The sequence below is a fragment of the Myotis brandtii genome, unplaced genomic scaffold (genome assembly GCF_000412655.1).
Source record: "Myotis brandtii unplaced genomic scaffold, ASM41265v1 scaffold325, whole genome shotgun sequence".
NCBI classification, from domain to species: domain Eukaryota; kingdom Metazoa; phylum Chordata; class Mammalia; order Chiroptera; family Vespertilionidae; genus Myotis; species Myotis brandtii.
In genome coordinates, this window is record NW_005362486.1 from 1,964,250 (window position 1) to 1,976,892 (window position 12,643).

Below are 12,643 nucleotides of genomic sequence, written 5' to 3' on the forward strand. Positions count from 1 at the left end.
AAAAAAAAATTTTTTTTAAAAAAGGAAGGAAATTGAGCAAAACTGAGACTGGCCACAATGGGCCTCTCTCCCCAGTGTCTGGAGAGGTGCTGCTCCCTTCACCCCTCCTCCCCCCAATCCTCTGTGGAGCCCATGTGCAGGCCGCTCACAGCTTTCCTGGGGCCGAGCTGTGCTGAGGGGGGTCCGCACATTCTCATAACCAGAAGCAATGACGCCTCTTGAAAAGGGCTGTCAGACAGCCTACCAGGCCAGGGCCAATGCCTGGCCTTCCCCATGATTCACGGCTGCTGCAGAGCCAGCGCCCCACATGGCGCAGGGGCCAGGCCAGGGGCTCCCTCCCAGGCCCCCCTGGGAATCACAGCCTGCCCCACGTCACCGTGAATGTCAATGCGCTCACAGTGCCGCACGGGCCAAGACAAACCCGATGGGTCTGGTTTAGGGCTCGGTGCCAAGGAACACACAGCTGATGAAGCCACACACAGATGCGCTGAGGTCATCGGCTCTTCCACGTCTTCATGGGCTCCTTCCTGGGGCGGCCTCGATGGAGAGAGAAGACCTGGGCCAGGCCATCGAGGCCATCGGATGAGCCCTTGCAGTTCCGAGCCAGGAGCTGCCCCCCTGCAAAGCGGTCTTTGGGTTGTTGACACATCAAGTGGACAGTTGGTGTGGAGACGGCTGTGGCACCCAGGACACGGGGCTCTGGGGCTCCTGGGCCGCGAGACAAAGGGATGTGAGGAGGGGGCAAAGGGCACGGCGGAGGAATGCCCGCTGTTTGCAGACCCCGTGGGAACAGCCGCCCAGTGGAAATGACCGAAGATGCTGTGAGGGTGACTGGTAGTCTCTCAGGTCGGAATGGGAAAGGGAGGGGGACAGTTTTATTTAGGACACTCACCCCCCCACCCCCAACGCCGAGCTGAGCTGAGCGTGATGGAAAAGTCCAACTTCGTTCTCATAGGGTAAGGCTGCAAAGCGGCCCAACACGCTTCCTAAGTTCATTCATCCTGCACCACGTAACTGGGGTTCAACTCTAGGACGGACAGCCTCCAGGGAGAATGGTGGTGGACGAAGAGATGCCGAGGAATAGTCACTCAAGAACAACATTCATACCCGGATATGGTGGCTCAGTGGTTCAGTGTTGACCTATGAACCAGGAGGTCACGGTTCGATTCCCGGTCAGGGCACATACCCGGGTTGCGGGCTTGATCCCCAGTGTGGGGTGTACAGGAGGCAGCCGATTCTCTCTCATCATTGATGTTTCTCTCTCTCTCCCTTCCTCTCTGAAATCAATAAAAATATTTTTTAAAAAAATAAATGTTTATCAAATGTCTATTGTGTGTCTGGGAACTGGAGACACAGTAGAAAAACAAAACAAAGATCCCTATCTTCATGGGACTTACATTCTGACGGGAGGAGTCGAGATAATAAACAAAACAGTAAAATCAATAAAAATGTCTATTTCTTAAAAGAACAGCATTCCCTGAGCACCTGTTGTGTGCCCGGCACTGGGCCGGGGGTGCGTACTGAGTGGACAAGGCTGACCACGGCCGAGAGACGCAATGCAAGGAGAACCCAGGTGGACATTCAGAGGGGCGGCCCCACTGGCTGCAGACTCCGTCATGGGCCTTCTTTGCCTCCATGTCTCCTCCTCTCTTACCTGCTGCTCTACCGGCGCTTGGGGCTCCGTCACAGGCGTGCGTGTCTGGGCTCTGCCCTCCAAGCGTGTGTGGGGGGAGGATTCTGTGCTTCTCCCGAGCTCTCCAGGCAATCCTGGCTGTGAGCCGGGTCTGGAGCACCGCCTTGGGGGACCCCTGGCGGGTAACGGGGTGGCACCCCGAGTGGTGAGCAGGCGCGATGAGTCGCAGTCCCCTTGTGGAAGGAGATGCAGTGCCCTCTGGAAGCTGCCCGGAGGGTGGCAGGCGTCCCTCCTCTGCGCTCCACTGCGGCCTGCACACCATCCCTGGTAACCCTGGCTCATCCCGTCTCTGCTGCTGGACTCTGAGTTCTGAGATGAGGATAGCATTGCATCTCCCTTTCCGTGGCATTTGGGAGCAGGTGGGTACACAATAAACAGTGCTGCGGAGGGACTTCCGTGTATATCCGCGTCCTGCTCGTGGGGATAAAACCTAGGCAGGGAGACGTGCACGTGGAATATATCGAGAGAGAGATCCGGAAGCACCCTCCACGTCAGGGTGAGGCTGCCGGGGGCGGTCTGGGACAGAGCGGCCCGGCTCCGGCTGCAAACCCGCTCCGGCTTGCTGGGGGAGCACCCATGTCCCCGTGTTCTCAAGCGCCCGGGTTGGCTTTTGAGGAGCAAATGTGAGAAATAAAACGCATCGCGATGGGGCTTGCAGGAAAATGTCCGGGATTCTCAGACACACCCTTTAAGTCCTTAAAAGCAAAACCTCGGGCTCCCTGAAACCTTACTTTTTAAATAAGGCTTCTCCCCCTCTCCCCCCCACCCCACCCACCTGCCTGCTGGTAAGCAATGCCTCTGAGGGGCCACAGTCCAGGGACCATTAAGTAACCTAGGGTGGATGAAACCTTTTCTACTCTGAAGGCATTCAGGAGCAAAAATAGGAAAACCTTTTGAATTCTGTATGTCAGCTAAGACATTAGAAAAGCAGAATGTTCTCGCTTCCACATTGCTTTACTTTGTAAAGGTTTCAGAGTGTGTGTGTGTGTGTGTGTGTGTGTGTGTGTGGCGCCCAGAGTGCTTGCCGAGGGGACTGACCACGTGCGGCTTGTCATGCGCTACCAGCTCCAATCCCCAACACCGTCAAACAGAGCTCTGCCGCCACCTGGTGGCGTCGTGAGAGGCTCACAAGAGGGATGATCCGTCTGCTCATGCTCTAAGCCAGCGGTTCTCAACCTGTGGGTCGCGACCCCTTTGGGGGTCGAACGACCCTTTCACAGGGGTCGCCTAAATACATCCTGCATATCAGATATTTACATGACGATTCCTAACAGTAGCAACATTACAGTTATGAAGTAGCAACGAAAATAATTTTATGGTTGAGGGTCACCAAACCATGAGGAACTGTATTAAAGGGTCGCGGCATGAGAGAGGTTGAGAACCACTGCAACGAAATCCAAAAACACCCCAGGAGCCCACACAAGGGCGGTTGCCTTAGGAAAAGATGAGAGTAGGTGATACTGCTGCCTTTTTATTTAAAAAAAAATAATAATCTCCAGGGTTTCACATCGACGTGGTTTCAAAAAGACTTCGGGTCTTTAAAAGGAAGGCTGCCCGTTTATTTTGCCAAAGGTAACAATTTCACTTTGAAAAAAGCCTCAACATAAAAAGCTGCCTTTCAGCCCCTCGGGGACCTGTCACAAACAACCAGGTTCCCCCTTCAGTAGTCGATCTTTTCGATTTCGTCCATGTCTTCCGGGTTGAGCTGCTTAATGCTGCTGTCTGAAAGAACAAGGGGGCACCCAGCCTGACCCCGGGCCGCACGCCATGTCCCCCCATCCCGCTCCGGGACCACTGCAGCACTGAGGAGGGATGGCACCTCGACTCTGAAGACGGGGACCCCCATGAAGGTGCGCTCCTGCGACACCCTGTGTGGAGACCCTGGGGGCAGGAGTGCTCTCTAGCTCAGGAGACGAGGGGGTGGCATCTAAGCAGCCACTGGGACCCCCTGAAGCAGCATCATAGGCACCAGGCAACAGAGCGCCAGGTCTGGGTACCGGGGGGCAGAAAAAGGCCGTGGCCCATGCGAGGGGCGGGAAGGGGTCTGCTGAGCCCCAGGGGTCAGTGGGTGGCCGCAGGCAGAGGGACTACGGCTCCTCCGCTAAGTCACTTCCCCAGACGAGGTCTGCAGGAGCTCACACAGCAACGGTGGATCTGAATGGTTCTCCCAGCCCCTACCCTAACACAGGGTGCTGAGTCAGCGTCCCTGAAGGGTCCACGGATGTGCTGCGGCCAGTCTGCAAACCCTTTATTGTGTGTGTGTGTGTGTGTGTGTGTGTGCAATTCCCACCTGGGAATGTTTTCTTCCATTGATCTTTAGAGAAAGAGTAGGAGGGAGGGAGGAGGGGAGAGAGAGCAAAATCAATGTGAGAGAGACACATCGACTGGTTGCCTCCTACATGCAGCCCCCAACCAGGGCCAGGGATGGAACCTGCAATCGAGTACACACCCCTGACTGGAAATCAAGCCCGAAACCCATTGGTCCCCGGGCTGGCGCTCTGACCACTGAGCTGACCGGCCAGGGCCGTCTGCAAACCCTTTACACTTATATCCCAAACTGCACACGTGTGCCTCTGTGCGTGTCCCCGGGGGGTGCCCACTGCTTCTCACCAAGGGTAAGGGCCACTGTCCTAAACGGTGAGAGGTTCCTCTTCCCCTGCTCCCCAGTGTCCCCATGGGCTTCGGGGCCTGGGGGTCACTGACAAGGGGCCATCTCAGGGACATCACCCCTGGAGTTTCCTCAGAGGGCACCCTGCCAGCCCAGAGCTGGCCTAGTTGAGACGGGGCCGGGGGAAGGGCCCCCGACCTCAGAACGCAGGGCTGTCCTAGCTGGTAGGTGGGGCGAGAAAAAGGGAAAATGTAAGAGAGGAAGCCGGGACAGATTACGCTCTCCAAGGCGCTGCTACCTGGTTTAGGTTGGTTCTTTCCAGGACATGAAAATCCGCTCCAGATCCCAGAATGAGCAATAGCGTATAAAGACCTGAGCTCACACAGATTTAAAACGTTCTACTTAATGACCACGTGCGGAGTGACTGTCTCACAGCGGGAACTCTGTGCATCGGAAGCCTCCTGTCCCCTCTTGTCCCCTCCTCGGGACTGGGGTCCACGCCCCGCGTCGTCACTGCCGACGTGCGCCGGCCCCCAGCCCCTGCCCCCTTCCTGCGGGTGATGCTACTCACTAAAGTGGTCCTGGATCTTCATGAGCAGCGGCAGCTTATCGACTTCGATCATGTTGAAGGCGAGGCCCTTTTTCCCAAAGCGTCCGGTCCGCCCAATGCGGTGGAGGTAGGTCTCATACTCTGGCTCCTCCAACTGGTTCACAGGGAGGTCAAAGTTCACCACAATCGTGACCTGCTTCACATCGATCCCTGGAAGAGGAGAGACAGTGGGCACCACAGAACAGGACGTTGCCATCAATACCAACGTTTCTGTTAAGACAACACTGGCCTAGAGAGTCCAGGGTCCAGGCAGGGACCTCAGCCTTCCTCAGGCTACTCCTCCAAAGCGCCAAGCTCAGCCCTCGGGACAGGTCCTCCGTTCTGTTTGCTGGACTAAGAATGAATTAGGGAGCAGGGTCTGAGGAGGGGGGGTCTAGGCAAGGATACAGGAGGGATGAAGGAAGTCGGAAGACCCTGCTCTTGAAAACACATAGAGATGTACGTCATTAGTCACTAGGAACACAAGTTAAAAGCACGAGATACCACACAACGTCTCCCGGAAAGGCTAAAATGGAAAAGACAACACCAAGTGCTGACAGGAATGCAGAGCAACTGGAACGCTCCTACGCTGCTGGCGCAAATGAATAATGGTGCAGCCACTCGGGAACAAAACCTTGGCACTTTCCTGTAAAGCAGCGGTTCTCAACCTGTGGGTCGCGACCCCTTTGGCGGTCGAACGACCGACCCTTTCACAGGGGTCGCCTAAGACCATCCTGCATATCAGATATTTACATGACGATTCATAACAGTAGCAACATGACAGTTGTGAAGTAGCAACGAAAATAATTTTATGGTTGGGTCACAACATGAGGAACTGTATTTGAAGGGCCAGAAGGTTGAGAACCACTGCTGTAAAGCTAGACATACACTTCCCACATGACCCAGAAATCCAAGTCCTAGGTGTTTTGCCCAAGGGACATGGAAACATACGTCTGCACGAGACCTACACATGCGTGTTCATTACAGCTTTATTCAAAGTAGCCCCAAACTGGAGACCATCCAAGTGGCCATCGGCGGATGAATGGATGCACCAACTGTGGTACATCCATTCGGTGGAAGACCACTTAGCAAGAACACGGCATGAACCACTGATCCCTGTAACAGCGCTGATAAACTCAAAAGCATTATGGCAAGTGGAAGAAGTGTGCCACAAGGGCTGCCAAGAGTAGGATTTAATTTGTATGGTATCTGGAAGAGACAAGAGGGAGACCGAAATCTGACCTATAGTTGCCAGGGGCCAGTAGTGGCAGAGACTGACTTACAAGCAGCTCAGTTTTGAGGGGTAGATGGCCATGTTCTGTATTTTGACTACAGCGATGGGTACAGGACTCTATATGTTTTTCAAAGCTCATATATTGTAAACTGTACATTGTATTCTATGTATTGGACCATATACGTCAGAGTGAATTTTATCAGATATAAATTATACCTCAACAAACTTGGCTTTAAATACACACACACACACACACACACACACACACGCACGCTCACACGTACCTCGGGCACAGACATTGGTGGTTATAAGAACTTTCTCTTTCCCATCCCGAAACCTCTGGATGATGGAAGCCCGCTGATCCACGGTCAGCTCTCCGCTCAACAAAGACACCTGGTGGCCATCCTGCATCATCTCCACAGTCAACCACTTGGCGTTTCGACGAGTCTACGTGAGAAAGCAGAGCCCGGCACAGCCCCCCGAGTTAAAGCAGACGGGCTGTGTTCACCATGCCCATGGGTGCGGGCCAGAGCCGGGAAGGGCTGGTCTGGAGGAACGAGCGTGTGGCTCGGAATTCTGCGCTTCTAAGGGTCTCAATCCTCTCATCCTCTCAGCTGTGGCTCCTCAGCCACGAAACGGATTCGAGACATGCCCCGCACATGCTGGTGCAATGACAACATGAGATGACATAATAATGACTACGTCAGACTCTCCGAGTGCTCCATGCACGCCGGGCATGTTTCTAAAATCTTTACCTGTGGCCTAGCCAGCGTGGCTCAGTGGTTGAGTGTTGACCTATGAACCAGGAAATCATGGTTCGATTCCCAGTCAGGGCACATGCCAGGGTTGTGGGCTCGATCCCCAGTGGGGGGCGTGCAGGAGGCAGCCGATGGAGGATTCTCATCATTGGTGTTTCTTTCTCTCTCTCTCTCTCTCTCTCTCTCTCTCTCTCTCTCTCTCTCCCTCTCCTTTCCTCTCTGAAATCAATTAAAATCTATTTTAAAATGAAATAAAAATTTTACACGCAATAATCTGACAAAGTAGTTGTCTCATTTCATTTTTAAAAATTAAAAAAAAAACCCAAAACCTTGAAGACATGAGGACCCTGCCCCAGGTTCATGGTTGGCCCGTGGCAGAGCTGAGTTTTCCTTTATCCTACAAACGTGTGAGCCAGGGCTGGGTGGGCACTCTAGGGCAGGGCTAGGGGAGCAAGACAGATGGGGCCCTGCTGCCGTGGGGCTCAGTGTCCACGTGGGAGTGAGGAAGTAAAACGAACACACGCACAGTGGGGATGTCAGGGAGCAAAAGATAAAAATGAAGACAGAAGGCGCGCGATGTGAGCAGTGAGGAGCTGAGTGGCTGCTTCGCTCACAGCACGCTAGGGAGGGAGGGAGAACATTCTTCATCTGGCAAAGGGTGTCTGGGGAAACCCCACCATCAACACCAGCCCACATGGGGGAGGGGCAGAAGCCACCCCGCTAACACAAGGATGCCCTCGCTGTAACATACAGAAGTCCCGCCCCATTACTTATTCTTCCTCAGCTCCACCCACAAAATACACATCATCTCTACTCAGAGCTGCTCTGGACACTGAACGACACCATGTACAGGAAGTGCCGAGCACGGAGCCTGGCTACACCGCACGCTGGGCGCCGCCGTGCCCGCTCGGCCTGCGGGGAGGAGGCTGGGCCCCGGAAGACGTCTCGGCAGGCACCTGGCAGAAGATGATGGCCTGGCCGATGGTGATGCCGCCGTAGATGTTGCACAGCGCCTGGTACTTGTCCTTCCGGCTCTCGCACAGCACGTAGTACTGCCGGATGTTGTTCAGGGTCAGCTCCTCTTTCCGCAACTTGATAACATTGGGGTCGGGAATGATTCGCCCCGCAAACTGCCACACGGAGTCCTCAAAGGTGGCCGAGAAGAGGAGCATCTGGCACTCGGAGGATAGAGCCCTGTGAGAGGGACGGGAAGGAGGCTGTGACCTGCCACCCGTGCTACTCACCCGGGGAGGCAGCTCTGAGCGCTTCGTGCCTGCTGCCACCAGTGCCGCCCCCCCACCCCCAACACACACACCTGCTCAGGGGGTCAGCGTACAGGTGTGCCTACAGCCAGCGGCACCTCCACGCACAGAGCAACGCGTCCTGCTCCTCCTTGCCACCCAGAATTTGGAAAACCACGTAGACTGAGCGTGAAACTCAAGAGCAAAAATTTTTTAAAATATATTTTTATTGATTTTTTTTTTTTTTAGAGAGAGAGGAAGGGAGAGGGAGACAGAGATAGAAACACCGATGAAAGGGAAACATCGATCGGCTGCCTCCTGCACGCCTCCCCAGCCCGGGATAGAGCCCACAACCCGGGCAAGTGCCTTGACCGGGAAGCAAACCAGTGACCTCTTGGTGCAGGTCAATGCTCTACCACTGAGCCACACCGGCTGGGCTCGAGAGCAAAATTTACACGTGCTTTCTATCCATGCAGGGCCTCCAGCTCTCAGCAGCGAAAGAGCAGCGGCCACGACTAACTGCGTTTGCAGCAGGAAGAGCGCAGACATTACGGGCAAAGTCGGAACTAGACTACTAGGCTCCCGATCCCAGTTATGTCTTCTCTATGCCCTTACCTGCCCACCGCAACCTTCCAGTAGCTCTATCAGATTTCAACAAATTCTCTTTAGGACTTTGCTCCCAATTAAAAAAAAAATTACTGGCAAATTCTGGAGCAAAACCCTGTCTATGGATTGATCTCTAACGTAAGCCCAGGGCGCACAAGGAGAGCAGTCGGGAAGGAAGGTGGGAAAAGACAGCGGCCGGAAGGCCCTGAAGAGGCGGGGACTTTGTTCGAAGGCGAAGGAGGTGGAGAACTGAGCAGTAAGCCAAGCAGGAGCAGCAGACAGAGGCAGTTTCTCCTCCGGACAAGAGACGCAGGGAGGGAGGGTAGAGGTGAGGATTACCTCTGGATCCGAATGCTCTGATCTGAGAACCCTTGTGTGGCGATCATCACGTCTGCTTCGTCCAGGACAAACACACGGATCTTGCTCAAGTCAATTAATTTCCGCTTGAAGTACCAGTCCAGGACAGTCCCCGGAGTGCCGATGATAATCTGCTGGGTGATGTCCACGCTCCTGGGAACTGGGAGAGGAGGGTTTGCAGGGCTCCTTCAGAGGCACAGCCCACGGCGCAGGGCGAGGCCACACAGGACTCTGACCCCACGTGCATTGCCTAAACCCTAAGCGCAGTGATGGCGAACCTTTTGAGCTCGGCGTGTCAGCATTTTGAAAAACCCTAACTTAACTCTGGTGCCGTGTCACATATAGAAATTTTTTTCATCTTTGCAACCATAATAAAACAAAGACTTATATTTTTGATATTTATTTTATATGTTTAAATGCCACTTAACAAAGAAAAATCAACCAAAAGAATGAGTTCGCGTGTCGCCTCTGACACGCGTGTCATAGGTTCGCCATCACTGGCCTCAGGGCTGTCCAAGCGCGAGCCCTGAGGTCACTGTGCTTTTGAAATGCCCAGAGTTTTTACATACGTTCCCGAGTTTTATGGTAATGATAATACCCTGCATATCTGACTCATTTAAAAAGCCACCCGCAGCAAGCCCACCCACCCTGCAGAAATACTGGCACAGCTGTGAAAACCCTACGCACCCGCCCCGCATGGAAAACCAGCACCCTGTCTATCAGCAGGTCACCTGTAATAAATGATGACGTATTATGCAGCTGGTCAAAAGCATGAAGTAGGGCGACATGGACTAATATGGAAAGATGCCCAAAACATGGAAGTGTGTGACCGTTATGAAAAAAAAAATCCCAGTTTTTGTAAACACTCTAAAAAAAAAAGCACAAAACATAGGTTGATTGCCCGGCTGGCATGGCTCTGTGGTTGAGCATCAATCTATGAACCAGGAGGTCACGGTTCGATTCCCGGTCAGGGCACAGGCCCAGGTTGCAGCTCGCTCCCCAGTAGAGGGCGTATAGGAGGCAGCTGATCAGTGATTCTCTCTCATCATTGATGTTTCTCTCTCTCTCTCTCTCTCTCTCCCTCCCTCCCTCTCTCAAATCAATAAAAATATATTAAGAAAACCACCACAAAGGACTGTTAACAGAACTGTAGTTCCCTTTGGAAGCAAGTTTTTGGGAACAAGGAAGAACAACTTTCACTTTCACCGCCTAATCCAGGGGTCCTCAAACTACGACCCACGGGCCACATGCAAATACAAATATTGTATTTGTTCCCGTTTTGTTTTTTTACTTCAAAATAAGTTATGTGCAGTGTGCATAGGAATTTGTTCATAGTTTTTTTTAAAACTATAGTCCGGCCCTCCAACGGTCTGAGGGACAGTGAACTGGCCCCCTGTTTAAAAAGTTTGAGGACCCCTGGCCTAATCTGTGTCTTAAAGGTATTTTTCCTGCTTACCCACATGCAATACTCTAATGAAAAAGTTAAACAGTAAAAGCTGCCCTGCGCCAAACAAGTGAGCGTCAGAGAAAAGAAAATGCAAACGCATCCTCCTGCAGGAGGTGGAAACGGTGGCCACGAGGGTCCTCGGGCGCCAGGCGTGTGCACAACGCTTTGTCCATATCCCTGCGCTTCACTCTGACACCAGCCGAGTGAGCAGGTGCCTCTCAGGCCCCACTTTAGAGATACGGAAGCAGAGACATTACAGAACATGCTGGTTATCGGTGGACTCGGGGCTGACACCACCGGCCAAGACCGGCTTCAAGGCACATACTTGGGTTCCCTCGAATGGCGTACATCACTTGAACATCCACACAGAACTTTCCCATCTGTTCAACCACACGGCCAGTCTGCAGAGCCAATTCGTACGTAGGAGCCAGGCAGAGGCACTGTGAGGGAGAGCGAAGGGGGTCCCTGTAAGCCGTCACGCAAATTTCACACACAACTGAAATGTGTACCGAGAGGGGCACAGAAGTGAAACTGGAGGTTTGGGTTGGATACAAATATTTTGAATCGAATCCAATTTAGCGACTCAACGATGTGAGGTGAATGCTGAGTGGGGGAGGGGAGAAGGAGCGGAAGGAGGGAAAGACAGCTGCCTTTAAGGTCCCCCTCCCTAAAGGGTCATGAAGACACACGGGTTACGGGGTCACACTTTTTTGGTGGGGGGAGAATGGAATGAAAGGAGGCTGGCAATCAAAAAAGAGGGTGACACAACAAATCACAGCTGGCGTGGGGTCCTCATCGCCGCCTGCCAGCTGTGAAAATTCTGCCACTTTCCAGAACGTTCCCTGCTGGATCTGACTACATCCCTGGCAGAATACTCACCTCCTACCAAGCACGGTGCTAAAAATGCAACTATTCATTTAATCTGCAGGACGATCCTGTGAGGTGAGTCTTCATCCATTCATTCACTCATTCATTCATCTATTCATTCACTCACTCATTCGTTCATCCATTCATTCACTCATTCACTCACTCATTCGCTCACTCATTCGGTGCTTAATGAGTGGTTTCTCCGAGCCAGGCGCTGTGCATGGTGTTGGGATTCAGGGTGAACAGAACAACTACAATCCAGGCCTTTCTAGATGTTACCTTCACAGACGAGACAGACTCGGAGAGATGTGCTACCTCGTCTAAGACATTCAGCTGGTAAGGAGAGAGGCTGGGATTGGAAACAAACTACAAAGCCTGTGCTCTCAATCGCTGTCCCAATACTCTACAATGTTATGAAAGAATGTCTATTCCCAATATCATCTCGTGGCAGCAATACCGTCTGTTACTGAAATCTCGTTGACAACGAAAGCAATCCCGTCTCTCCCGCAGCCTCTCCTTACCTGTGGGAAGGGTTCCGAGGTGTCGACCCTGCTCAGCATGGCCAAGACAAAGGCAGCTGTCTTTCCTGTTCCAGACTGGCTCTGGGCTATGAGGTTCTGGGGTCTGTAGGAAAGAGGAGACCACTGGGCACAGACTGACTATCAGAGACGAACAATGACCCAGCGGGAACACGGCACCCGGAAACTCACGGGTGTGCCAGCATCATGGGGAGCGCCATCTCTTGGATTTTGGATGGTCGATTGAACCCCATTGCGTAGATCCCTTTTAGCAACTCTTCCTTTCTGTCAAAAAAAAAAAAATCGAACACTTGATAGTCCAGGATCGGTGAGTAGCCTCAGAAATGCAAACTTGAGAGGTGCCCTTCTAAAGCAAGCCCCCCGGTAACTGAGCTTCCAAAGAAAGATTTAGGAATATATCATTTACCCCTCAACCCCCAAACATAAACAATCATGCCTGCACAGGTGGACCCCCAAAATAGGGAGCTCTGCCATAAGCCTAAGATGAGGACAGTCACAGGACCTAATATTGGACTTTCCGTTGAAACAAGTGAAAGGGAAAAAACTCGTCTGACAGAAGCATGTCAATCTGCCAGAAAGAGTTTTCTTTCCCACATAAGCAGGAAACTACGTGACATTTATTATTTAATTCTTCTTAATGAATGACAGGTTTTGATGTTTTAACCGCTATTTTCAGAGAAGACAAATTTATTCAGGTGATTCTT

General features: G+C 52.6%; 1 protein-coding gene across 1 annotated transcript in view; it reads right to left on the reverse strand.

Annotated features, from left to right (window-relative positions):
- Positions 1-3,161: 3,161 nt before the first annotated feature.
- Positions 3,162-12,643, reverse strand: part of DDX25 (DEAD (Asp-Glu-Ala-Asp) box helicase 25) — a 15,508-nt gene continuing 6,026 nt past the window's right edge. The window contains exons 5-12 of the mRNA XM_005870889.2: positions 12,111-12,203; positions 11,922-12,024; positions 10,859-10,973; positions 9,069-9,246; positions 7,839-8,076; positions 6,409-6,571; positions 4,873-5,061; positions 3,162-3,415 (exon numbers count right to left, since the gene is read on the reverse strand). Coding sequence (XP_005870951.1) covers positions 3,354-3,415; positions 4,873-5,061; positions 6,409-6,571; positions 7,839-8,076; positions 9,069-9,246; positions 10,859-10,973; positions 11,922-12,024; positions 12,111-12,203 — 1,141 coding nt within the window. The 3' untranslated portion in view covers positions 3,162-3,353. The remainder of the gene's footprint in view (positions 3,416-4,872; positions 5,062-6,408; positions 6,572-7,838; positions 8,077-9,068; positions 9,247-10,858; positions 10,974-11,921; positions 12,025-12,110; positions 12,204-12,643) is intronic.